Source organism: Ambystoma mexicanum, chromosome 12 (assembly GCF_040938575.1).
Source record: "Ambystoma mexicanum isolate Mex_15411 chromosome 12, UKY_AmexF1_1, whole genome shotgun sequence".
In the NCBI taxonomy this organism is placed as follows: Eukaryota; Metazoa; Chordata; class Amphibia; order Caudata; family Ambystomatidae; genus Ambystoma; species Ambystoma mexicanum.
Genome location: NC_090936.1, coordinates 153,292,700 through 153,320,097, shown reverse-complemented (window position 1 = coordinate 153,320,097; position 27,398 = coordinate 153,292,700). Strand labels below are relative to the sequence as shown.

The 27,398-nt window shown below is 44.4% G+C and overlaps 1 protein-coding gene across 5 annotated transcripts in view; it reads left to right on the top strand.

Moving 5' to 3' along the window:
* The window catches only part of FGD4 (FYVE, RhoGEF and PH domain containing 4), a 1,139,208-nt gene that overhangs the window by 358,857 nt on the left and 752,953 nt on the right, over positions 1 to 27,398 (top strand). The window contains exon 1 of one of the 5 annotated variants that reach the window (XM_069628202.1): positions 26,786 to 27,298. The exons of the other annotated variants lie outside the window; for them this stretch is intronic. Coding sequence (XP_069484303.1) covers positions 27,289 to 27,298 — 10 coding nt within the window. The 5' untranslated portion in view covers positions 26,786 to 27,288. Of the gene's footprint in view, positions 1 to 26,785; positions 27,299 to 27,398 lie in introns of those variants that run through there. 5 annotated transcript variants of the gene reach the window in all.

Sequence of the window (27,398 nt, the reverse complement as noted above, 5' to 3'; positions counted from 1 at the left end):
ATTTTACTTCAGACACTCTTCAAAATGTTTCCTCCTTCTAGTACCTACTTTAGTGAATTGGGGTGAGCATCAATAAATTAGGGTGTCTACGGAGTGAATTTTTTGCATCCAAACATAGACTACCATCTTGCCCCTGCCAAAAGAGGGATCCATGCAAAATGTGGTAGACGTGCGTTCAACTGTATGGATTTGTATAGCCAGACAAACACACACACATACGTACATACATTCCACTTTTTATATTAAGATGGACTCCAAATCATGGACATATTCTCCTAGGTTTCTTATGTACGTTGGTCCTAGTTTGCAACACTCTGTAAATATGGCTGTCCTCTATAAGCAATTTTAATGCAGGTCCCAATACTGAGAGCAAAGGAAGTCTGTTAATGCAAAGTAATAATGCAAATCTGAGAACATTCTTGGACGGTGATATCGGGTATGGTTGAGGTTTTTACCACTGCTAAACATTGTTGATTTTTACATTTATTAATGTGGCATTTTTGCATATGTTCCGTGATGAGGCACACGACTTCAACACAATAGGAGACCACTTACTCTGAGACAGGATGATCAACAATCATGGATCCAATGCGGGAGAAAAGAGAGAACATGGTAACATTCCAATCTTGCTAAACACTTCCCAGACTGTCAAGGAAATGTACGCTTATAGTACAGAAACTTAATTCCCCCAAAGGTATACTGGGACGAGGAAACCCAGTATGGAGGAGGGAGGAAGTTATGGAAACCAGAGCTAGTGGTCCTGAAATACAGAACCGCCAAAGTATAAAAGGAATAATGTGGTACCGGTGTGAAGATGGTAATAGTAGTAGGAGCAGCAGTAGCAGTGGAAGCTGCAGCAGAAACAACAGTATACGAAACCAGTGAAAAATTGTAATGCGGTTAAAGACAGAAGGTGCTGTCAGGGGATATGACAGAAAACTAAGCAGCGAGGATACTTTGTCTCTCACAGAGCAGAGCGAGAAACGGAAAATCTCTGAAGAGGACTTCAACGCGCTGTGTGTTCGGAGGCAGCTGGCGACCAGGAAATAGCCGTTTTCGACTTGCTTCATTGACACACTTGAGCAAAGACTGACGCAGAAGAAGTATAAGGTATGGATGACACAGGCGTGGAGGTGGGTGGGTCAGGCCTTAAAACACTCTGGAAGGAGCTGACCCAAACCCGAGAATGCTACAGCAGAACAGTAACCGGCAGACCGCCACTGCAGCATAACCCTCCCTCCCTCCCCTCCACCATGCCATACCACGAATAGCCATGGGCAGGAGAGTACATTCAGGCTGAAAGAGAAGGAAACTAGGAGAGCACAACTATTTCTTGTCACAGTACGTGATGGGAATACCACAGACAATCCGTGGCGAGAACCAAATTCAAGTCTCCCTTACATCCAACAGGAATCAACACGGTTGTTAGTTACAACTGTAGGACTAAAAAGACCATTGGAAGGTTATCCCTCCCCGCCCCTTGGCAGGCTTAAAAAGACCAGGGGAAGGGGATTGTCCGCCTTGGCATAGAGGAAGGAAGAGCAGGTGAAAGAGGGAATTTCTCCTGGTAGAGTTGTACAATAACAGACAAAGACTCCTTGAGGAGAAGGTGGTCGATACTTTATTTTTGAAACCTGTTGGTTCATCTGGACATTAAATTGATTAGTCACTTGAGGACCTTATGAAAGGTATTCTTTCTAGTTAATTACATTCTTGCATGGAATTTTGGTAAATTAATAGTGTTAGGGACAGTGATAGGTTCATATTTCTGTCAAATAAAAAAAAACTTGGTTAAACATGCCACCCATGTTTCCGAATCATTCTAACAAACACCACAATACTTGAAAATACAATATATGTTGATTGAAATATATGTGCAGGGATTCATACAAGCAAATGGGTAACGGCCAAATCCACCAAAGTAGTTCAATCTCAACATGGTCATACACCCCTGCTGTATATCTCATAATGACAGTCCAGTAAGTGTACAGTGAGCTCTAGCACCTTGAAGCCTCTCATGTGCTAGATAGAATTACCAATAATGATCTCGGAGCCAAATACCTGGACAGACTCAATGAATATGGCAAAGTATTACTTAATTATTAGTATACAAAGAAAGTAGGGCAATCTGGCGAATACCAGGCAATAATTCACGCACTCACACCCACGTGTGATTATACAAAGGTGTTATACCTCGAAATTGCATCATCTGTCATCCTACGTGTCAGACTAAAACCTATTGATGGAAAGGATTGGTTAAGGGAATATATGTACCTGTAGTATGTATAAGTGTTAATAACTTAATTGGCTGCCCCTTATCTGGTGGGCACGCATTGAACCACCTCTGAATACGTATAATACTGATGATAGCTGTAAAATGGCAGTGGGGTGGTCTTTGCAGCATTGTATAGCATGTTGCTACATAGACCCTCTGACTGGGTGGCATGCTTTCCCAACCTTGGACCTTCGGCTCGTTAGCAGCACCTAAGCAAAACGAAACTCGGGTGCCTCAAGCATTGTCCGACTACTCCCCACTTTCCCAATTAGTAGTCTCTTATACGTCAGGCCCCAAGCCAAGGCTTCTCCTTTGTAGTTAACCCTCAACGCCTGTTCTGTATTCTGAGACATTCAGGGGAGTGTAGGCACACCATTATCTTCGTTTGGGTTTAATGAATAGCCCTTGTTTTCAACCTCTGAATCATGTCAATATCATTAACTGCTATTTGATTCAATTGAGCTGGGTTTAATTACCATTCTTGAACTCTGGTGACTTGCTCACTCATCTTAAATATGTTTTCCTCTATCTTTAATTATCTAATACTTGGCTCTTGCAGATGTGTTTTCCTTTGCTATATCTAAGAGAAATATGTCTTGCGTACATGGCTTACCCTTTTGACTCCCCTTGTGCCTTACAATTATTCCTAGAAGTAACATCCTTGATCCGAGGCAAATAAACTCCTCTTTATTCCTCACACAAAGCTGTTTTTCCAGCATCAGCTGACTCGGCAGGCCTGGTCTGTCTCTGAGGCAGCTTGATTGGTTTTAATGAGTCTGACGTCCATCTTTCCATCATGGCCGCTCTAGCCATGTTATGTTTTCCTCTGCAGCAAGCTTTTATGTGTCTCATCTACCTTGCATTTCTGTGTATATACACTTATTAGTCAGCAAGTTACTTTATCTTCTTTGCATATACGATTTCTTCATATTCAATTACATATTTCTCTTGTAACATCTTTATTCTTTGAGTATTTGCATTATTTGCATATCATTTCAGTGAGTCTCTGTATATTTCCTCTATGACATCACTCTGCACTTGTCAGATTTCACTTATAGGTCTATGATGTCTAATGGTATGTGTAGACATCCTTCCATCCTCCCAGTGCGAGGGTACATTTGATACGGTTGTCTGAGTGCATATCATATCTCATACACTCAATGCGGTATTGAGATGATACCTGGTGTCCCACATAGGGCTCTTCTCCTACTGTTTCAGTATGACGGAGTTGAGGGGGTGGGAGCTAGAGATGACATGTCCACCTGCTCCTCTACAACAGCATAGAGTTAAAATGGCACGATCAGTTTACACAAAATAACCCCTAAAGCACCAAATAAATTATAACATCAATAGACTCGAAATAATTGACCATTAAACTTTTTTCCATGATCCTTGTGACAAGTGTATAGCTATGCCAGTAATAATGTTTCTTTCTTTTTTGTGCTGCAGACTTATTTAAGGGGTTGACTCGATAACGGGGTATTTGTAGAGGGAGTGCCACTGGGCAAACCTCTTCTGTATAGACTGATAAAGGGAAACAACAGAATACACAGGAGTTGCCAGTATGGTCCAGGTCCTTGCATTATACACAGAGGGAGTTCAGAGAATGCCTACAGGACCTTGGTGAAGTTTCTCTATGGGGGATAAAAGATACTAATGGTATCTGGATAGGAGAACGCAAACTGATGCAGAGCTCTCTCTAATGGATGGTGGGCTTCACAATTACTCTCCAAAGGTTTAGTACATCTCCCGGATATTCATGGATTTAGGTAAAGTATCTTGGATTATCACCTGTCTGCTTCTTACATGAACAGTTTCAGATTTTAGCACCTAGCGGCCATTTGGCTTCCTTACCAGCAAGTGCTGCCCCCTTGCTAGGGTATATAGCAGTCTCTGATGTTATCACCCTCTGGCCACGTGGGCTGTTAACTTTGATGTATAGTTTACACTGTCCTACCAGCAAGTATATTCCTTTGCACTTGCCAAGGGTTTTTGTCACCCTCTGTGTTCACAGCCAAACGGTCATTGGTTGCCCTCCTGGGCCCAAGTATTTCTTCATCCTCTTTGGGTCTGGTCTCCACCAAGATGTGGAATATTGTCCCATTGGGCTCCTGGTATAGGGATTCTCTTTTGCTGCATTTAGCTCCTGCTGGAATCTGAAGTATAGCCCTCAACTTTCTTTCTTTCTTTCTTTCTTTCTTTCTTTCTTTCTTTCTTTTTTTCTTTCTTTCTTTTTTTCTTTCTTTCTTTCTTTCTTTCTTTCTTTCTTTCTTTCTTTCTTTCTTTCTTTCTTTCTTTCTTTCTTTCTTTCTTTCTTTCTTTCTTTCTTTCTTTCTTTCTTTCTTTCTTTCTTTCTTTCTTTCTTTCTTTCTTTCTTTCTTTCTTTCTCTCTTTCTCTCTTTCTCTCTTTCTCTCTTTCTCCGGTGCTTCCACTAAAGCCGGCAGTAGACTTGTGCAGTTTTCTCCTCCTCTGGACATGGTCTTGGTGGTCTCTTCTCCATCACTAGATCTGGTGTCTGAGTGGAAGCTCCCAGCTGGCTTTTACCTTCCACCTCTCCTTCTTTTTGTCTGGTTCTTCACTGTCTGTCCCAAGCTCTGAAAGGAGAGCCAGAAGGTAGCACATTTTTCTTTGTTCAAGGCGCTGTCCCGGTCTGTGAGCACACGCGTCCATTTTGTAGGGATGCCTGATTCTATTCTCCTCTTAAAGGGTCGACCCACATTCTGGTTTAAACCATGTTCACTGGTTGGTTTATTCAACTTTTTAATTGGTGTTTTGCTTATTTGGTAAGATATTCTCTGCGTTTCTTGTTTTCTATTCCCTGTTTGTTTTTTGTTTTTAATGGGGTAGTCCAGAATGACGACCAAAGGCTTCAACGGGCCACGCCGCCATTTTGAACTCGAGCGCAAGCAGACTTGCCAGCATATTACTCCTCCACAAGTGACTGATCCAATCTATTCCCAGTGGGAAAGGTTCATAGTGGGATGGATGTACATCAGTTACGTTAATTACTGCAGACAAATCCGGGGACGGGTTGCTTGAGTTTTCAGCCCCACGCACATGTAGTTAAAGTTCTGTGGCGCATTTAAAGCACAGTCTCTGCAGCTCAAGCAAGTGAGAACATCCAAGAATAAGTTGGCTGTTTGTTTTACTGGGCTGGTCATCCAATGTGTCTCTAGGACAGCTGCCAATACTGGATGGCCCAATAGTCACCTTGTATCATGTGACATGTAGTTAGTGGCACAAAATGGGAACTACATGTGCATTAATATGTTCTTGTTTAAGACGAGCCCCAGTGTATGGGCATGCAACAAAGTGAATTGGGATTACAGAGGGAGTTTTCCTCCAGAAACTGTGTGGGGGCACATCGTTGTGGGGCCTGGACCTCCTCACCCAAGATCAGAAGACGTGGATAGGCTAGTGGTGTAGACGGGCTGTGTTCAGAAGTGCAAGGCTCGCCTTCATTTCCCTAGAACCCCACCTGCCAGATCAGATGCAGGAATTGCAGGAATACCACTCAGAGCAGGCAGTTAAGTGAACACCCTGAAAGGGGGCAGAAAACCCATCTCACTAGGAATAGCAGAATGCTCGGAGGGGAAATGAAGCCCCAGAGTCCCATCAGCTTCAGGGCTTTTTATAGAGCTTCACAAGATCCAGTAAAATGATGACACTATCTTTGTGACTTCCGTGGGTACACGTGGAGCCTGGGCACGGGGCATCTGTTAGTTAACTGTGTGCAATAGAGTCTGTAAACTTAAACGCCTGCCTCGTGTCCTGGAGTGTGCCAAAGAAAACGGTCTGATCAAATAAATGCGTCTCCTTTGGCTTGCGGGGCAGCCGCCTTAGCACCAAATGTGCATGTTGGGTGCATTTCTGTAGATGAAACCTGGCTACACTAATTCCAGGGTCTCTGGGGAATTGCCTGTAGGACCCCTCCAGGTAGCACTTCACAGGGTGAGTGGTCATCCCTGGTCCCACGAACCAATCGAGGTGCAAAATAAGGACTGGACATGTCACTACGTCACAATAGGGAACAATTTACTTTTCATATAATAACTATGGGCTCATAAAATTTCAAACGTTGGTATAGGTGCAGATTCCGTATTCTATTGTCCCTTGTCCTGTTTAGATGTGCATATATTTATTTGGATTTGTCGAGCGCACTACAGTCCGCAGGCATCAAGGCGCTATAGCAGATCTTAAGAAGGCTTGATTAAGGGTTACAGTGAAGCCGCCCATAAGAAAAGACTTGGTACATATGAGGCCTTCACTTGCCCTCTGATGCAATGAATGTGTACATTCATGACATGTTTAGTACTCGATGATCTCCCAATTGAAACCCAGAACATTTTTGTATTAATGAGCAAAGAAGTCGGCTGTTTAACAGGCAGCACTGTTTATGCAAACCAGAGAGCTTTCATCTATTTTTATTTTACACAAAGGGCAAAGGCAACTTCTTTCCTTTCAGTAGCACCCAATGTATACATTGCTTCACTGCCGTGGCAGTGCCTCCATTTTGAGCGACAGGGTGCCAACCTTCCACCCATTATAGCCATAGCTAAGCCATTCTGGAACCCCGGAGCTCTGCCTCGGTCTCCTTTACCAGAAAACTATATGCCGCAGTGGTGATGCCATTGTTATTTCTAAGCAGGCTTCTCGAAGCTAATGGGTCAATTGTCCGTATATCCACTCCTGCTGTAATAAAAATGTCTTCACCAAGTTGGCTTTCGGTCACTTCATTTATAAGCAGTATCTTCCTACAGGACACTTAACGCAAACCTCCATTGTTAATTTAGTGAACATACTGCTCCGTACTGTTTTATGGTGTTACATGAGCTACAATTATTGGGACTGCATGACTGTTTTGTTTACCCAAAGAGCACTCCTTCTAATGCAAAATTAATTCTTAAAGACAAAATAGTTGTACCTAGTAGAGACCACTCACAACCTGGTTTAACTCCTGTGTTAAAGAATATCACCTTCTCCTGATGGGGGGAGGGAGTGGGGAGGGGGGGTTGATGGGAATTGTGGTAGGCCAGAAGGAGACAGATCAGGTTTTGGCATGTTAAACAGGTGATTTATTTAATGTATTAGAAAATAGACTTTCTATCCCTATTCCATGCGTTTCCCTACCTAACAAAACTAACTAGGGAGCTTGTCATCAGTAGCGAAGTCCAAAAAGTAAACCGTCTGTCCTCTGTCTCAAAGCCGATCTATACTGGCCCTACCACTAAGAGAAAAGAACAAAAAATCCAGGAGAATGAATCTCTTTTCCCGGGTATGCATTTGCAGCCCTAGTAGATGATGTTTAAACAGTTCTTGGCCATTTCTTACATTAACTTGTTCAGTTCCTCTCTGGCACTTTTCCACCTTTCTGACAGCCCTTTTCCTTCAGTAGAGCAGCTTTGTCTCCACGCTTTGCTTGGTTTTTGTTCTCTTTCTACTTTGATTTCTTGAAGTGCCTCTTTAAAGTTCAATTTCTCCAATACTTCAGTGAAACTGGCATTCCTCTTTACTTGATCTTGGTTCTCTGTATTCCTCTGGTTCCTGACTTCCTTTTGAACAACATGTCATATCAAAATTCACTAGGTCTGATAAACTGACTTTCTCTTTGAGATGATTATAGTAGCCCAACCGTGTTTGTTCTTTTGTTCAGTTCCTGTCTTGTTGTAATGAGTAAGACATGTTCCACTGGGATTCTCATCCTTATTGGTTTTTGACCCTTCACTTAGATGAGTAAACTGAGTCCCAGAGTTTTTCTCACTCTGATGGATACTTGTCCTTTCACTGGGATGAGTAGGCTGAGTTTGCTCTTGTTAAACTCAGGCTGCCTTCTATGGCCTCACCTCCCTCTCCTTCCACTGAGGCCAGAAACCTTGGGGTCATCTTCGATTCCTCTCTCTCCTTTACTCCTCACATCTTGGACCTTGCCAAGAAGGCCCACTTTCAACTTCACCTCCTTGGAGGCATTCTCCCTTTCCTCACCTTCCCCCAGAAGCTCAATGTGTCTAGAAGTCTGGTCCCCTCGTGGCTAGACTACTAGAACATCCTCATCCTGCCTCTTTCTTCACTCCGTCCTCTTCAACTAATCCAGAATAGGGCTGCAAGACTTATCCTTGGCCTCAAGCCCTGGGACTGTATCTCTCCAGCTCTAAAATCTCTCCATTGGCTCCCGGTTGCTGCAAAGATCAAATTCAAACCCTTTGCATCATCGACAAGGCTTTCTGGGGCCTGGGACCACACTACCTGCAACTCTCTCTTGTTAAATACTCTCCTTTCATATCCCTTGGATCTTCCAAGTCTCTGCTGATCTAATGCTTTTCCAGATCTCTCTCCTCAGCCGGCTCCCCCCTCTGGAACAGTCGCTCTCTCTCTCTCTCTGTCTGTCTGTCTGTGTGTCTGTGTGTCAAGAACGGGACCACCTCAAGTTCCGCAAACAACTCCAGACCTTTCTCTTCTACTCCTCCTTCCCACTCCTACTCCTGTGCTTACCATCCTCTGTGTGGCTGAGATTGTCGGCCTGGTCCATCAAGACTCCAATTGGGCCCTGGCCTTCTGCCCAATCACCCCCAGCACCTCCCCCTGCACTGCCCTCTGGGCCCACACCCTGTGCCGGTTGGTTTTGTCTCCGCCCTGCAATTACCTGTTGGGCAGTAGACCTCCCTCTTCACCGAGGATGTCTCCGCCCATGCACGTGCCTTTTGCCTCCCCAATCGGCACCTCTGGAACTTCCTCCACTAGGAGACCCTAATGGCACTACACTTGTACGCTCCGAATGTCACAAGGCCTAGTAGAACCGCTGTTCCTTTCCATTTATTCATTGTCATTTTCATTAATATTATTCACTCCCTTGTTCCTTTCCCTTGGGCCTTGTGGCGCTTTGAAACACTGGCTTGATGTATAAGTGCCTTATAAATATCAAATAAAATACATAAATCCCTGTATCGCTCCTAGGTCTCCCATCTCTCCCATTACCTTCTTTCTCACAGGCTAGCGTCACTGGGTCCATCCAAGGTCAGAGCCACACTCTGGGTCAGAACAGCTCCTGCGTTCACTCCGAATCTTCCTCAGGGTTCTGCTGAGCCAACACTGTAGCAGTCTCAGCGTTGTTTCTTTACCGACAGTCCACCTCCCATGAGTCACGCCACCCCTCACTAAGTTAGTCTTCTCTCTGTTATTTTCCCCTGCTTGGCTTGGCCGTTTGATCTCTGTGCCTCCTGGTTACGCCCACTGGCTGGACCCTCCTGGCAGAGAATCTCCCAGTTCTGGACAGCTTCCACCTCCTTGCTGATTCGATCATCCCGGGTCTCACAACTCTTCCACAGTCCTATTTTTGTCTTAGACTTCTGGTTCCTCCCCAGCAGAGTATTAAAGTCCTGTCTATCTTTTTGTTGAGCATTCTCCAGTGCCCGTTCATTCTTCATCGTCGCAGTTTGGTCGGCTTCCAAGCATTAGGCGATGGCTATTACCCACACACCTCTCTTCTTCTCAGTATTTTTTGCAGTTATTTCTTCAAGTTGAATGATGGGTCTAATATTACAATAACAAACAGTGGCTTGTTCTGATGGACTTCTCTGAAGCCTGGATGTCATTGTCGGGCGACAAGAAAGGGTTTTAGGGAGTTCCTCGATGGAACGGGAGTCCTTGTCCCCAAAAGGGGAGTCTCTCCCTGTGAGGTCCTACATACTGCCACCTCCAGGGCGAATGTTGCGGGCTCACCTTTTACATAGAAAATGCATAATCCAGTTATTAATCAGATAGGGAGGGAGGGAGGAAGGGAGGGAACAACGCCATCGGTGCAGACCAGCATTCTCATTTTGACTGCTTCTTCCAGATGTGTAAGTTCTTGTGCCGCCAATTTCATCATTGGTGTTTTCAAGATCAGAGCCAAGCTACTATAATAATTGTTTTTTAATCTAAATTAGTGCTTCTTTTTTAATTGGTGTGTGTTGTATATTTGTATATTTAACTCTATGGGACCTTGAGTCCTGAAATAAAGTGAATATGATGAAGATGATGGTGCAGTACTGACCTTGCATGGGCAGCTGTGAAAACCATATTGATGTTGCCTAACCATGATATTTTCCACAGGCTAGTGCCATTTTCTTCTGCAAATCTCAATGAACATCTTTGTTTCGCAGCCCTACAAATGCTTAATGTGCCTGCAGAATTCTTCATTCCCGATATGCCAAGTTTCAGATCCGCAACGTCATTTCTTTCAGCCCTGCTAAACTGTAGAAGGGTATTTTTACGTGTTTCATCAAACCATAGTATTTAAGTTATGACAATTCCTCATTACAGATTCATAATGATTTCCACTGATGTCTAAACCGATGAGATGCATTACAGCTGGCAGGCATATTTTGAAATTCCTAGTTAATGGAATAATGCGCTCAAAAATACTATTTTTTCTGAGCATTCGAGCTTGTGTTTTTAAGCATACGTTGATCGATCGTACAAACCTTTCCTATGCACCTTACCGTAGTTTTCCTCACGTTTACACATGCAAAATCAGGCAGCAGGGCACGGCCATCTTGTGCTAATCTTATCCGTTGCTGCATTGCCCAAAGGTGAACTGCCCTGGCGGCACTAAATCATATCCCACACCCCTGAAGCTGACATCACTATTCCTAGTGATATTCTCCGCCTATCTCCATGATGTTACTGGGCAGCATAGCCAAATGCGCCAAAAACGTTTAACTCGTAGACGTTTGGTTTCGGTGATACTTGCATCAACCTGTCAAAGCAAAGGAAATTAAAATAACTAGAAGACGTCTCATCAATGTACTGCCAAAACCCAACGAGAACTCCCTCCCTATCTCCCAGAATATCTAGACCTCAACACAGGGCATCTTGACGCATCAACCACTAAAGCCAAACACCTTGCACCATAGCGCAACAGACAGCAAGCCCAGTAGTTTGAAAGCACTATGGAAACCCCAAGAACACCCCCTAATTTTTGACTTACTCTCATTTTCTCTACACCTTAGTCACCACACACAAACCAGCCACTTTGACATGGCCTATAATAGAGACCTTCGCCGAGATTTCAAACATCAAAAACGTAGACCTCTTGCTGCAACTGATGTACTCCGCCCCTGGCCAGCAGCACGCTCACACTATAAGCACAAGGGCGCCCCTCTGTACACAAACCCTTCGGTGCCTCCTACATTTTACACCTAGAAGTCATACAAACAAGCAGAGCTCAGAATAAATCTGATCTGAAAACTCAATGCAAAGCACTGCAATCATGATTCCCCCCCTTTCCCTCCAATTAACCAAACCCACCCACTCTCTTCCAGATGCAGCAGAGCACCTGGTGACCATGTAAATGGTAGCAGCACATGGTACAAATCCTAATGACCTACGACTACCAAGCTTCTATGGCTCAGACATGGCCACTTACTAAACAATTCCTCTTAATCAAACTAAGCCTAGACAACCGGCCCTCTCCACTAATAGTGCTAGAGGCGAAGCCAGCTCTTTTTTATAGGAAGGGTCCAAGGTGCATATGAAACACCCTATAGGCTGCAACAGAAGCACAACGTCACTGTAAAACCTAATAGGACAGTTGCACTTTTTAATGCTTTGAATTGTAAAGCCCTTTGCAATTTCAATAGTGCAGTATTTCCTGCGCAGCAAATATGAGCACTAAAGATTTGCATCTTTTTTTGTGTAGTACAGGGATGGCATTATGTGAGCCTAATTGACTTGTTCAATAAGAAAGGTGCTTTTCTAAAGAGGTTTACAGTTCTAGCCTTAAGAGTTCAAGAGTTTCACCCAACATAGGTTTGGAGTACCAAATCTAATACTACTTTTTAATCAAACCAAGCAGTGGGAGAGGCTGAGTCTGCTCACTGGGGTTTGAATGTGACACGGGTAGCATGATTAAGGTGACTTTTTTAAAATTGTGTTATGATCTAAAACGTCGATCTTTCACATATACATTCTCATAATTCTACAAATTACCAAGTCCGAATGTGAAAATGACAATACATAAAAGGAATGCAATCCAACAGAAATTTCAAAAACCAACCAATTCTCCAAATCATTGTCACAACATTTACAGCATTAAAACAACCTCCGAAATAGCAGAATCTATGCATATTTCAATATCTCTTAAGCCAATTTTATCTAAAAACTTTAATACCTCTATAGTTAAGAGTTTCATGTCCAGAGCTCAGCTTATCTCAAAATGACTCGGTCTGTAGCCAATATATTTTATCCACAACTCGGCTTAATAACAGCTGTCGAGTACCTTGTAAGGCAGGGCAATCTATCATAACATGCTCTAAAGTTTGAGGCATCTTTAGTTCAGGACAGAAATGGCAGCAGCCATTGCCACCCTACGAATAGCCCCGAATTGTAATGAACTCATTTGTTTGCAGTAAATTCAGGCGGAATCCAAGAAATTAAGTCTGACAGAAAACCTAAGGAAATCTAATCGGGTATCTCGGCAATGCCCCAAGCAGTTTATCATTTTTAGACAATGAACAGTGTAGCGCATAGCTTTGCATTTTACACCAGTCCGACGCCCATACAGAATTTTTAACCCCCACTGGATTCCCCTCAAGGTCCTCTAGTGTTCGTCCACTTCTAGAAAGGATCTGTTCTGCAAGAACCTTAAAATTCAAAAGCATTGGTACATGACCAACCCCATCATTGCCACTTTTAGGTCCACATATCGCGAATGTTCCACAGGGAACATTACCTTCCCATATTATTGCAGGATCTTCCAGTCTTGCCAAAACCTGAGTGGAATTAACCGAAGCTCAAAATGGAGGAGGCCATTGGTAAAACAGGAGGAATATTAAAATCCTTTTTCCAAAGCCGACCCACTAGTCATACCCAACCCAAGGCAAAAGTCTGGCCTTTCACCTCTTAGCCATAAAGACCCGCCAGAATCGCATTAGCTTTGTAGAAATTGATTAATGGCTTGATGGAAAATCAACAGAATTTAAACAGTATTTTGTGCATTTGATGGGAAAATTGGTCAGTCTTAACCCTGGATGGTATTTAGAATTGGAAGCTGATTAGACTGGGCGGTGATCTCAGAAGAATCCATATGCCACCTATAATTAAAATGTATTTTCTTAGTTCTAAAGATGCAAATGATCTGAGATTTTTTAGGATTGATTACAAGATAATTGGCGCTGGCATACCTTGTTAAAGCATTCAAAAGTCGCTGGAGGCCTACAAGAGTTAAATCCAATAAAACAAGATCGGCATAGACTTTCTGCTTACCAATCTCAGGACTGATGAATGCTGCCTTAATCAAAGTATCTCCATCATCTGCTAGACAGAGAATAAATAAGCATAGTGCAAGAATGCACCGTGTCTCAGCCCGTGCCAGGTGTTAATTGGGCTTGTCAAGTTACGCTGCCCATCCAATCTAATCTGTACCATGGTCGTCTTGTGGATTTGTTTAATGATGGCTAGCAAAGTGGGTGGGCAATCGCCACGCTCCAGTTTCAGCCATAGCAAATCTTAATTAACAGTATTGGAGGCTTTTGAGAAATCGATTAGGGCAACATACAGATGAGGACTGCCCTTTATCCACACACAAGCCCACACGCTGTTTACTACCAAACCATTGAGATGGGTACACATTACATTTCTAAAACCAATTTGATATTTCTAGAGAACTCCTGAACACACCACCCATGATTCCAATACACTTAAAACCAAGGCTGAAAAAATCTTGCTGTCCGTATCAAGAAGGACGATTGACCTATAGTTGGGCCGGCAGGCACGATCACCCCTTTTATGGATTCGAACAATAATAGTCTCCATGAAGGAGGCATTTGCCTGGTTCTGAGGATGTTTCTAAAGAGGAGGAAAAAAATCTTGACCACAACACCCTATCCATCTTTAGAATTTGGTTCGTCAGACCATTTGGCCCAGATACCCTAGAGTTAGACGACCTAGTGATCAAGTTTTCTATGTCTGCCACTTCAAATTCTAGCTCCCAATTTGGGCAGTCGTGATTGGACAATCCCTGCCTCTGAGGAATTTTATAGAGGTTCTCAAAATGTGCTTTCCAGAATTCCTCTGACACAGGATTACTTTGTAAGGAATATTGGGATTATCCAGCTGATTGATTAAAGACCAAAGGTTATGAGCGTTGTTAGTGGTAAGTGCAATTAACATTTGCTCCCTATCCTTTTGGACCATTAAGAAGCACTGCGATCTAAGCAAGTTTTTGTAGCCTTTCAGCAGGATGTGTTCCCCCGCACAAATGCCGAGCCAATAAGGCCCTGCGATTGCAATAATCGTAGATTTCTTCTCAATAGCCTCTTACTTTCCAACACTGCCTGGTCAAAGACATGGTGTGGCTTGCTCTTCCAGTTAACCCTAGTGGGTCTAGGAGGCTCCTGATCCCAAGAATGGACTCAAATGTGATGCTGCACAAGCGTCAGCTTGTTCCACCCTTGTAGCACTGGTAACAAAATTCTGCACATTTTTGACAAGACGCTCCCCGCCCAATGCGAACATTGTGATGCGATTTCCCTTTGAATTTACAGTAAGGGCTGCATGCATTACTGATTGACAGGATTCAGGGCCAATTGTAAAGGCAGCCATTAGCATTTGTTCACTGTAAGTAGTATCAATCACTTCAAAAGACCTGCAGTGCATAAGTAAAGGGAGGCAAAGTAGGATGTAATCCATTATTGTGGAGGGAGAGCTGTTGCCCCGCGTTGCCTGCGCTGGTAAATCACCCTCAAGATTACCATTAAGCATTTCTAGATTCCAATCCTCTATGAATTTTAACCACTTTACCCGTTTCGGTGACAGGGCAACTTCTTGGCACCACAAATTAGTGCGGACAAACCGTGTGGGTTGAGGTCACCAGCTAAAATAATGTTAGTATTGTCAAGGACCAAGGTGACGTCTTTCTTCACAGTAAAAACATAGCAGAGATGAGATTTCTGCTTGATGTTTTTTTTTCAGTCATCAAGAAGCAAACTGCTTCTTTTTTCCTCCATCTTACAGCACTAGCTGGGATGACATACAGATGAAAACGCAGTTGCAATCTGCAGGCCTCCAATGCCCCCGTCATGGGCAGGACACTGCTACTCTACAGTGGTTTTTCCAAGTATAAAATCTACTCCAAAATGATCATGGATCACATGTTGGCAGTATGGTCTGGAGCGGGGTTCCATGTCATATGCAATGTATCAGTGTTAGGCCGATGGGCGCAAGTGTTGATCAGCGTTGAAAGTTCAAACCTCTGCCAGTATAGCGGTGTTTATAGCCATTCACTGATTGCTGGTGTCTTTGATCATTTATGTTGCATCCATGTATGACGATGGCCTAGCCACATGGTTTGTAGTTTCCTTGCAGAAAAAAATCTGAGCTTGAAAAGCTCAGGTCTGTGAAACCTGGAGAACAAACCTCCGCATGGCCCCTCATTTGATAAAAATAAAAGATGTCTCCTTTAACTAGGACAGTAAATATTGGCTCTCGGTCTGGCAACTTTTGGAGTAACCATTTGGAGTTGCTTTTCAAATGATCTGAATTTGTGAAGCCAACTGGCAGATCCTCGACTACACACCTGCAGATCAGTGTGAATTTAAGCACGCATAGGGACACGTCAGTGAAATATGCACAAAACCTGTTTGATTCATAGATGCAGCTAATAGGGTCTCAACAGATATCCTCGTGCACTGGCAAGTTAGGTTTGGGAAGGCTGAACATGTGACCAAAAACGAGCATTGGCAGCATCAACAGTTTTTTGCTTTATGTAGGCGTAGGATTGGCCTGTGCCAGGCACTACGATCAAGGTACGACCTGGCCAGAAGATGGCCACAGTTGGCAAATGGTTAGAGTACCTGGGCATACGAAAGAAGGGCCTAGATAATGTGTCTAATGCCTGTACAAAACCCAAAACCTTTGCTTCTACCATTGCTTGTTTATCTGACTGGCCTTTGGCGAAGCCACAATTTGTGACGCAGTTGAGTACATACATGGAGTAGGCGGTGTGACATTGGTGTTATGAACCTGTGCAGACGTTGGTCAGGGGGGACAGTGTAGGCTCCAATTCTGAAGTTATTTTTTATTGTATGCAGGATTTACAGTTAGTGTTGTTCAGAGGAGGGATTGCTTCATTTGACAGATATGCCAGAGATATCCTGTGTATAGGAAAGGCAATTTCAATCTGGACTTCACAATATCGTTTCGCGAGTTGTCGGCTATTGTTCAGTCAACAAACATAGTTAAAGGGCCTGGCTTTAAGAAATGACTATCTCAGGGGTGCTATGTCTTGTAACTTTCTTGTATTGGGCCAGGGTCTGGTACAACCCGGGAAGTGGTCTACCTATCCAGGCGGATCGCAGAAGTAGGAATCACAACCTAAGAATACCCTGGGTTTCTCAGATTTAACCCAACCTACCCACAGTGCGGTTACCACACGTATAGCAACCCTGCATGCGTTAGGAAAACATTCAACAAAAGCTATAAAATGGGCTCTCCTGCAGTCAGCTTATATAGGTGCAACTGGGACGTTAATAATACCTCTTTAGACAGTATGTACCCATAGAAATTGATCCTAATTATGAAATAAAGGCATCAATTGTATTCCCTCGTATAGGTCTGATGTTTTACACAAGACTGAGACCTGGCTGCTTGCCTTTGGCTGCACGTTGAAGGAACTGGCACATGAGCAACAACTCTTATCTGTGCGATGGAGCCATTGATGACAATCCTGAGGATTTGTTCTCGTACTGATCACGGAGCAAGGACATAGCCAGACAGACCCTGGTTCCATCCTTGATTCTGATCTAGCAAAACTAGGCCGACCAGTGTGAAGGAGGGAGGAAGAACTACAGACCCCTATAGAGTCGAAACTAACTGTGGAATTGGCCAAATATCCTAAGGCTGCATTCTTTTTACAACAAACCGGTTGCATACAGGTCTCTCTTCCAATGAATGGCCTGCCAGCCAGCCAATCCTAGCCACAACTTGTAGCATCTGCCATTTCCTGGGTCTTTGTGGCCCTAGACTAATAGTAGATTCCTTGTGTAACTTTTCAATTTGTTGGACAGGCCTTGGTATACCTATAGAGGTGGCACTTGTAAACTGGCGAAATTCATAGAAGAGGCAAAGGAATGGTACTTCCCTTTCTTTTCAGAAGAAGATGCCCTCTTATTCATTGATTCTGGATGACGTCTAATAAATCAAAGGCACTTTACTTGATGTTGGCTTGTAATATTTTGGTGTATTACTTATGTTATATTTTGCTGTGATATCCTGTTAGACGATTCCAGAAATACATGCAGTTCTGATTCATTTTAAAGAGTTTGTTCCATGCATTTTTGAAGAAATGAATGCAGAATTAATTTTGGTGTGGCAGGTTTCTTCTTCTGCACCACTGCTGCTCCCACCTGTTGTTTTCACCTTGCTTTTTGATGGCAGAATCTATTAGGCAATAAATGAAGCATTGTTCTACCATCTAATTACAGTACTGTGGTTAAAGGTATGCCATCCCCAAAGAGAATCTATTATAGTAGCTTAACCTTGCATGGAGAATTCCTGAATGCTCCTTTTCTCTTTAGAGAGATCTAATCTGGTCAATGCAGGCAGTGGAAGATTGATTCTCATGTGTTGCCAGAGCAGGAGGCAACCTAACCAGATTAATGCATTCCTTATTTCCCTGGGATATTTACAAAGTGTGCAGCATGCATGCCACCTGGCGAGGCGCCCTTCCTATCCCTGTGGGATATTATAGCAAGTTGAAAGCAGTGGCTGAAAGAGAATGGCCTCAATGAGTTAGGGCAATGTGAGAGGACTGACGCAGATAATGGCTTTGTTGCCAAAAACTTTTATTTAAATAATAAAAGGGGGTGGAAAAATGCCTTGCAAGCCCAAACTAATGAGGGATTTCCCTCCCTCAACAAAACAAACTAATGCGACAGTCTGTCAGGATGTCCAAAATAATGCTCACCGTCCTGTGTCAAAAACCTACTCTGACCCTCGGTCTTAATACCAGTAAAACGTTCTACAAGAGAAAAATAAAGTGTCCTTCGGCTGCTTTCCTGCAGCCTTCCTCAGTTTGACTCTACAAAGTCTCAATATGCAAGTCCAACAACTCAGAGTGATGTGTTTACTTGTTGGTTTGTTTCCTGTTCAAGGAAGTGGCTTTCCTCCCCTATACAGAGTCCAGCAATGCCAAGGGGGTCAATCCACTTCCCCTGGTCTTTCCAAACTACCATTGAGGTGAACACATCTTTAAATAACATTCTCTTGTCTGTGGCAGAGTTGGTCTACTCTTCCGCCAAGAAGTGTCAGTTTAATTTCCCGGAATTACTGGCACGAGGAAGAGTAGTGGTCTTCCTCTCGTTATAGGCACAGATATTGTATCTAGATCATGCCTGTGTTTTTATTGTTCTAATAGGTTTTTTCAATCTTCTGTAACCGTACTAGTTCCCTCCTAGTACTGGGTTTGTTGGTCTGTACCAACCACCAATTATTTATCTCGTGTGTGGTAGGCTGTTGTGTGATACTATAACACAATGGGTATTGATTGTTGGACCCATCAAAAGTCCGATTTGCATTCCTACCGTGGATTTGCATACATGTTAACAGACTAACAAGGTCTATGGAGAAGTGATTCTGCTGAACATATTATATATGTGTGCTCAGCACATCATATACACATAGCAGCAAATGTTTCTGTATCTCAGTGGGCCATTCCTAACATCGGGTGTAACACCGCTTATTGACAGACAGTAGAAAAGAGATAACTTAATGCCATGCCTACAAATGCAACATAGGGGACGACATCGACCCAGAACACTGGGACGGGATATGTCGAGCAGCGCCCAAAGTCTCGATCTCGTGTCAATATAAACTACATGCAATCAAGCTATTGAACAGATGGCAATATGATCCACACAGGCTCTCCAAAATGTACAGTCATCCAGTCGGTTGTGTTGGTGAGTGTGTGGGTCCGTGGCAGACTACTGGCACATGTGGTGGAGCTGTCCACGTATTCAAATGTATTGGAATGAGGTACTAGGGTGGATCAGGGACCTAGACGGGATCCAGAGAACAGCTGACCCCTATCTTACTCTGTTCGGATTTGAGAAAGTTGATGATGAATGGAGGAGGGTCACAGACATAGCTGCACACTTGTTACTAGCTGCCAGGGCTGTGATGGCTGCAAAATGGAAATCCCCTACTGTCCCAACCGAAAAAGAGTGGGTCAATGTGGCCTCTAGTATGTGCATTATGGAAAAGATCACATCCTCCATACATGGGAGATCCACACAATGTGATATCATATTTATGGAATTCCTTAACAAGTACATGCCAGGAACAACCCACGTCCTGAACCGTGGAAGGTATCCTCACCAGCAAACCATACAATGCACTGCAGAGAAATACTATGACAATTCCCCCAGCAAGGGGGCCTCTAACACCTCAAATGGCTCTAATGCCGCTAACGCCTACCGAACGGCTCACTGATCATTGAATAATGCTATCCTCAGCGGAAGTACCCAAAGTCTTGCGGGGTGGGGGGAGGGAGGAGGGAAAAGATGAAAGAATTGTTGGAAAATACTGCTATATCACAGTGGGGTTACTTTGGTACCGAAAGTTCGTAAGGTTAATGTTGAAATTGTGCGATTGGATTGTCATAGAATGTCCTTTCCGACGATACAAATACAAATGTCAGTTAATTTCCTGTGTAATGCTGTTACCTTGTACGCAACAAATTCTAATAAAAACACATTTTTAAAAAAAGAATTCAATCCCAAGTGTTTTAGTAGCAGCTGAAAAGGTGGGCATTTAAGATTAGACAATGTCCAATTCTAGATTTTTCTAGAGCTATCTGTGCACAACATTGTATGATACTTTATTGACCAATGCAGTGCCAGCTACTAGAAAAATCTAACAACTTGTACTGATGCAACACAACACACATAAGGCTCCTTAACTATAAGGTCCTTTTGAAACATATAAAAATTTCACAAATAGAATCTATAAGAGACCTTCTACATGGCTCAGGTCTAGTCAAATTCGTTCAGTCTATGCCACGTTGCTATGTACATAGATCATAAAAGTGCATGAGACCAGCTCATGCTGTATTGTGGTCGACCTGTTTCATAACCATAGCTGTTCAGGTCATCTTCATCAGGACGTAATTCATACCAGAGGGGTGTTGACTCCTTTATTGGTAACTACTTTCACCCATGGGTGTGTTTTCTTACTCCTACAGAGAGGTGACAGAAAAACAGAACAGAAAAAAGGGGTGTGTCACTGTTGTGCCCCTTACTGTATTATGCTAGTGTTTACTACTATGCATACACTGATGGAGAAAAGTATATCTGTATTTCTTGAAGGAATATCAGAAGATATAACAAGGCTATTAGACTAAGTGAAAACTTTCGTGTTTTCAGAATGGCGCTTTTTGTGACACTTAACAAGGGGAAGGGGAGGGGAGGTGTTCAGGGGTGCTCGTAATGTTCTAACCCTTGCAAGATACATGTGCAGGATGATGAACCTTATAACCCTCTTGTGCATGAGGGTTGCGAGATGTGCCTTACCGCCATACAGTGGTTTCTACTCTTTTCTACTGTCTGTCAATAAGCGGTGTTACACCCGATGTTAGGGATGGCCCGCTGAGATACAGAAAAATGTGCTGCTATGTGTATATGATGTACTGAGCACACATATATAATATGTTCAGCAGAATCACTTCTTCCATAGATCGTGTTAGTGTGTTAACTTGATCCACTTGGTTAGTTTCTCATATATATATATATTTATATATATATTTTTTCAAATAGTCATCTCCCTCCCTTTCCCCAGCCGCTATTTGTTTTAGTTGACCTGCTAAACGGCTTGTTTCCCCGCTTGTCAACTGGTCCCAGTGAGGTTCCCAGCAGGGTTGCTGCTCTCCTTCCAAATGGTGTCGTCAGTACAAGCCTGCTGCAGCTCGTTACCATGCACACAATGTGTCTTTCTGAAGCGGGGTTCCCAGCTCTGACTGGTGTGGGCATGGTGTATTTTTCACCTTCAGTTCGCCGTATTCTCTCGCTCTGGCGCGGAATACCCTCTGGGCTTGCAAGTCTCTTCAGATTATTTCTTGCTCTGCCACCGAACTTATATCCCAACTCGGGTTGTCCGTGGCTGCTGGATTCCAGTCACTCCCTCACCTCTCTTGCTCGGCTGTGGCACCAGTCGAGAAAGCGGGCACCACCCGGATTTTTATTATGTCCTCCCGCTCGGGTGTAGTAACGCGATCTCAGCAGCCATTTGCTGAGCAGCTCTGCAGCATTTTCTCCTCCGTCTGCTCTCTGCCCATGTGTTCCTGAGCCTCTGCAGGGACCGGCCACCAGGTCCATGGCACACCCTCACACAGCGTGTCTCTTCCTAGGTTTGCTCCTACTGCTTTTCTGCTCCGTATAGCGGCTTCTACTGTTACTGCTGTGTCTGCTTTCTCTTCCATTCCATCCTGACACTACTCCAGTTTCGGCTATTACCATGACTGCTACTACTACAACCACTTCTATCTTCATTATGGCAGTCTTCCCTTTTTATTGGATGAATATTTGTAGTTGTTTCAAAACAACTAGTACGTTGCTGGCAGGGGTGTTGCTAGGTCTGGAAAAGATCCAGGGCTATGCTAATTTTGGGCCTGGGGGCTAGCTAGCATTTTTAGTACCTCCATACTCCTATGTCCCGTCCCCTTACCTCCATACTTTTGGAACATTCCGTCCATCGGGACAGGACTGCAGTACTTTTGAAGCATCAAAAATAACTGTCATTTTTTTCTTTTTTTTTTCCACGGGACCACCGCACATGACCATTGCTCTTCAGTCCTTTTTTCTGCACGGTCTGGGTCAGACGCACTTGCATCGTTAGGAATTTTTTCCCACTTGTCCTTCATCTTCCTGCTCTGATTCCATGGTCTTATTTTCCTCCATCTATGCCGGTGCGGCAGGGATTCGTGTCCTGTTCTTCGTGCAAACATCGTTTCGCTAGGGTGGATCCCCATTTTGTCTTTCTGGAGTGCTTGGCCCCCGAACATCAGTGGGATTCTTGTCTCTACTGCGACCCTCTCTCTGTCTGGGCACTCCACCGTAGGCTCGTTAAGTGGGAGGAGGTGTTCCAACGGCTTCCTCTTCCACATTTACAGCAATTCATCAATGAAAAAAGGAGGTGTCCGGCAAGTTACTTCCTTTTTAGGGCACCCCGGCCAAGGGACTCCTTCCCAGGGTCTTCTGGTTCCGGGAGTGGTCCAAGTGGCTTTTGTACCAGGGTTATGCCTGAGGTGTCCGGAAAGAGACCTAACCTGGATCCCAGTGTTCTTGTTTTACGCATGAGAGTAGCATTTGCTTGGGGAATAAACGGGGACATGACCTCTGGGTTCATCACAGCAAACTCCTGCTAAACCCCTTCCTGCAAAGCAAATCAACTGATATCAATAGCCTTGTCTAACTCGCGCAACAGTAACACAAATCATGCAGTGTAACCAAATGGAGCACCTGTAGAAATTAAGATGTGATCCCTGCTGGAAAGTACATCAGCTTAACTAGTAGCTGCCACCTGATTAGGCCTGTGCCCACTGCCCAAGGAAGGTAACTTTAAAAAGCATGTTGAGAGCGTGAACCTTAAGCTACAGGAAGTCCTTGAAGTCTGCAACAGTAGCAGGGCAGTCTCCAGCAGGTCTCCACCAGACGTAGATTGGTCTGCTCCGCAGCAGAGTGTCTCCACGGTGCAAGACACTGTGCTAAGTGCCCCTTCCTCACTGCTGTGCTCAAACGGGAAGTTCAGAAGTAAGCAGTGTCTTCTATTTGGATGTTTGCTGTCTGGGTACTGGGTCAAATTATCCTTGGAATTTCTGTTTTTCTTTTGTTGCATACAAACTGATTGTGGTGGAAAAGGGGGGTGTTTAACAAAGTAAACAAAGGGTAAATGCCAGTGAGGGTGCCCAAGTACAACATGCCCTGGAATGGAGAGGGATGGAAATGGGAGGCTGTGACTTTTACTGTGGTTACGAAACATGCAGTACAATGATCCCAATGCCTCTCGCTGTCTTTGGTGCAGTGCATGCATCAATATTCCTGTGCACATATCCGAAAACAGAGGATTCATCTTGTACTCTTATTGTCTTCCTTCTTTTCACCTACTTCCTGTGGCACTGCAGATAATACCAGACTTTGGGCCTCATCACGAGTTGCACTGTATCCCGGCTGTAATACAGCCCAACTGTAATAGCCCTAGCACCGACTGGTCTGGCGGTATTACTAACGGATCACAGGTTGCGTGTGAACGGTAAATCCCCATTCCCCATTTGGTCCACTGGATTTAATGGGGCATTTTCAGGGCTAATTATGCGGGCTAATACAGCTGGCGGTAATACAGCCGAAAACTGCCAGAGAAAGGCTGGAGGTAAAACGGCCCATTTAGCGCCCAACTCGTGATTGGACCAGCCCTTAAATGCGGTGGTAATACCGTTACAACCGCATTTAAGGGCTATAGCCCAACTCGTGGTGAGGCCCTTTGACTGAATGCTCTAATAAATGCATGCATCACTCTGCCACCATGAATGAGATCTTGCGCGCTCTGTGCCTCTCGCACATAAACCTACCCTCATGCAGAGGCCTTACCAGCTTCATCCAGAGTGGCGCCCTATATATGTTTCATAAAAAATCTTTTCTTCTTTGGACATATGCAAATACTCTAATATTGGGCCCTTCCCTTGGCCATAGCCTCCAGTTATTTCTCCCTTAACGTGTGGGGTGTCTTGCTCTCTCCCCAGTCCTTACCATCCATCCTCCTGCGAAGATATTGCTCAAAAGCACCTGGATTGACATTTCTAGTTGTTGTTCCTTCAACTTCTTCTGGGGCACTTCTTACCCTGACATTCTTCCTTCTCAGTCTGTTCTCTTCACCTGTGACCTAGCAGTTCGGGCTGGACTGCCCCTTTTTGGGGGCAGGGCCCACCCTGATTTGCATATGATCTTTCCCCTTCTGTAATGGCTTGGCAAGCTGAAGAACGATGATCTAGGGGGCTGTCCAGAGCAATGCCAGAGGTTAAGATGAATTCTAAATCTTCTAGCCATCACCCCTTTTGTTTTTTTGTTTTGCTCTTCATAAAGCCTTCTTATTTGCCCGTAAGCATTTATTCTGAGTGGTAAAGCAGCAGTTAATATTTAGGTGGCACGGCACGATAAAATTGTGCAAGCAATTTAAGAAACCAGACATTATTTCCCATGTCCCTGTCCATCCTTTCATGGGGTTTACTCTCTCCTGCTGCAGAAGGCCTGACCTATGAGCAGGTCTGTGTGATCCTTTGCACCACTTGTATAAAGGCTTAAATCCTGAGGCCCTGGCAAAAGAAATGTGTTTGGTCGAAAAAGAGTAACAATCTTACTTGACCAAAGTAAGCGTAATTTCCCAAAATGGCACCCGCAAACTTTGGGGACTCTGAAAATTGCAGATCTATCAACACCATGGGAAGATGGTTGAGATCTGAGCATTCTCTGGTCGGAGAATGCTTGTGACTGTATATCTTTGTTGCATGCAAATGACGTACCTTAAGTCGGCTAAAGTGTATTGCCTTCTTTTCAAACCCGGATATTTCTTCAGTTCATCCCCATAAATTCTGCAAAGGCCCATTCCGATCCTTTTATACAAGTCATCAAGGTGCTAGGGAAATGGCTGTTTAGCCACGCTGTATAGGAAATGGCTCGGGTAGTACAGCTCAGTGGCAACACGCTCGTCTTGGAAGCAAGACCACTCGGAGCAAAAAACGGTTTGAATCCCGGGTCCACGCTTAGAAACCTCTTCGGTATTAAGCGCGTTATAAATAACCAATTATAATGATACTAATGCTGTTCAGGCACTGGATTCATCACCGCCCTCCACCACAGCTGTTACTTTCTGCTCTAGTGCCATGTGGCGTCTTCAATCTGCTGCCTGTTTCCCTCTGCGCTTCTCGCTGCCACTTGAGCTGGGCAGAGCTGCGATGCAAGTCGAAGTTGTGGCACTCCACAACAAGTCAGCTAAACAGCAGCCCACATCCACTATCTCCGATCCTCTCGTGGTCTTGTTTCACATCATTCTTTATTGACTGAAGTTGCCATAGTCAATGCAAGAATGGTTACACTGATGACCCTTTTGGTTTTACTGAAGTTAGTGAAGCTCAAAGTTGAAAGGCCCTTTTAGAGGAACTTTTTTTAAGGGATGCCTTGGAGTGGGAATCCTAGTGGCTACACATCTAGTGTAAACTCCTCTTGACGCCATCCACAAATCCACAGTGTGCTGTGTTTTTAACAATGAAAGGTGACAAATGGGAATTGAGTTTGAGTTCCATGGGTCACTGGTGTGTTTTTATATGACGTGGGTGGCTGAACCAGAGGGGAACATGAACGCCATCCCATTGGGGAGTTGCTGATCCATGTAAAGTTTGATATCCATCTTTGGACAGGTCACCAATCCGTGAACTATCTCATGGATTCTGAACACCAGTACAAAGTGGTTAGGCATATTGTGGAGTGGAGGGAGCGGAAGGGAGTGGAAGAGATGTAGGCAGGCCAAGTTGGCGGTTTTTTGATTGGGCCCGGCACACTTCGAATCTTTGAAGATTTTCTGGGTTGCTTTTTATTTTGCTGACTGCTGCTCTAGCCTTTATGGTGTCGCTTTTGTCTCTAATTATGTTTATGTGCGGTGAGTTGAGTTTTCCGCTGCCTGTTGTGGTTCTATTGACCTCCATCGAGCAGGAGATGGCAGCATGATCGGAACATGACAATCGGATGTGGTTTACTACTGACAGGGGAGGGACGGTTTTGATAAGTAGATTGAGGTGCAGACTTGTGGGGGAGGTGATCTGTTTCAGGTGGTGTGTGGTAAAGCAATTCATTAGGTCTTTGGCAATGGTGTGGTTTGTGACTCTTGACAGTCGCGAGGCAGGAAGAATGAGGGTCAATTATGAGCTGGGTACTCATCAGTGCTCTGTCAATGGGATTGAGCTCAAGGGGTCAGTGGGAGAATTTGGAAAGCAGTTTTGCCATAGATAGTGACACTGTGTTGAATGGATTTGAATAGGGCGATCCCATGGCAGGCAAGCAGATATGCCAGGGACAGACCTGGTGGCGTGGTTTGCAACAGCTAAGCCGCTGTTCTGTTCCCTTGAGCCGTGATGTGTGTTGCTTGTGATATACAATGCGATACAGCACCGGCTACGCGAGCTGTGCCCTATAGATAGCACCAACACCAGTTGGTTGCTTGCAGATAAACTGAGCTCCTGTGCAGGCAGAACTAACACGAGCAACTAGGATGTGGGTGGAGTTTAACAGGAAAAGCGGACGTGACCGTTTCTCCGCTGTTATTACAGTATTGCACAATTAAGTTTGGTAAAATGTGGAACTGGGTCTGGGTGGCACCTTGACGTGACCCACTGCAAGCATTGCGTATTGAGACCAGGCACGCTTTAAGGTTCACTTTTTTTTTAACTTTCTGCACTGTGCTTCCTTGACTTCACCAGAAACCCTGCCAAATGCCAGCGGTTAATTAATGGACGCCCTCGACGAGACGTGTGCGCGCGGAAAGTGTTTGGTCTGCGCTCCTGTTGCGGGACTGTGCAGACGTGCAGTGTACACTGCGTCCCAGTCCGTACTGCGGAATCTAAACCCTCTGAGAAAAGGCTGCTGATTCTGCACTGGACCTCATGCCACCCCTAACGCCCAGAAAGGCCGGGCTGCTCGGGGTTACTTTCCGAGCAGAGGCGCTCTAACCCAGGTCATGCAACATTGCGTTTTGACACCTCGCCGGCTTGCATAATGTCTGTGGTAAACCCTGGATCGGGCGCTTCCTCGCCAGCACACAGCATTTCCCATTTTAGAGAACTCGCTAGGGTAAACAGAGCGAGCCCTCTCTTCTAGAAAGGCAAACTCTTCAGGTGTACCCCATGAGCAAATTCGCCTGGCTTGCCACTGGAAAGCCCTGCAGGAGAAGGCTGGCACCCGCCCCATCCTCCTCTGGAGATTTCTGAGGTAGAGGGCTACAGATGGGAGCCTGTGAGTATGTTTCGCACTGCACATTGCTGTTCCTTTCTTTCTTAAAAAGGAGAAGTTGTGTGGCCAGGGATGAGCGTTGGTCGCTTTCTCTACTCGGGGC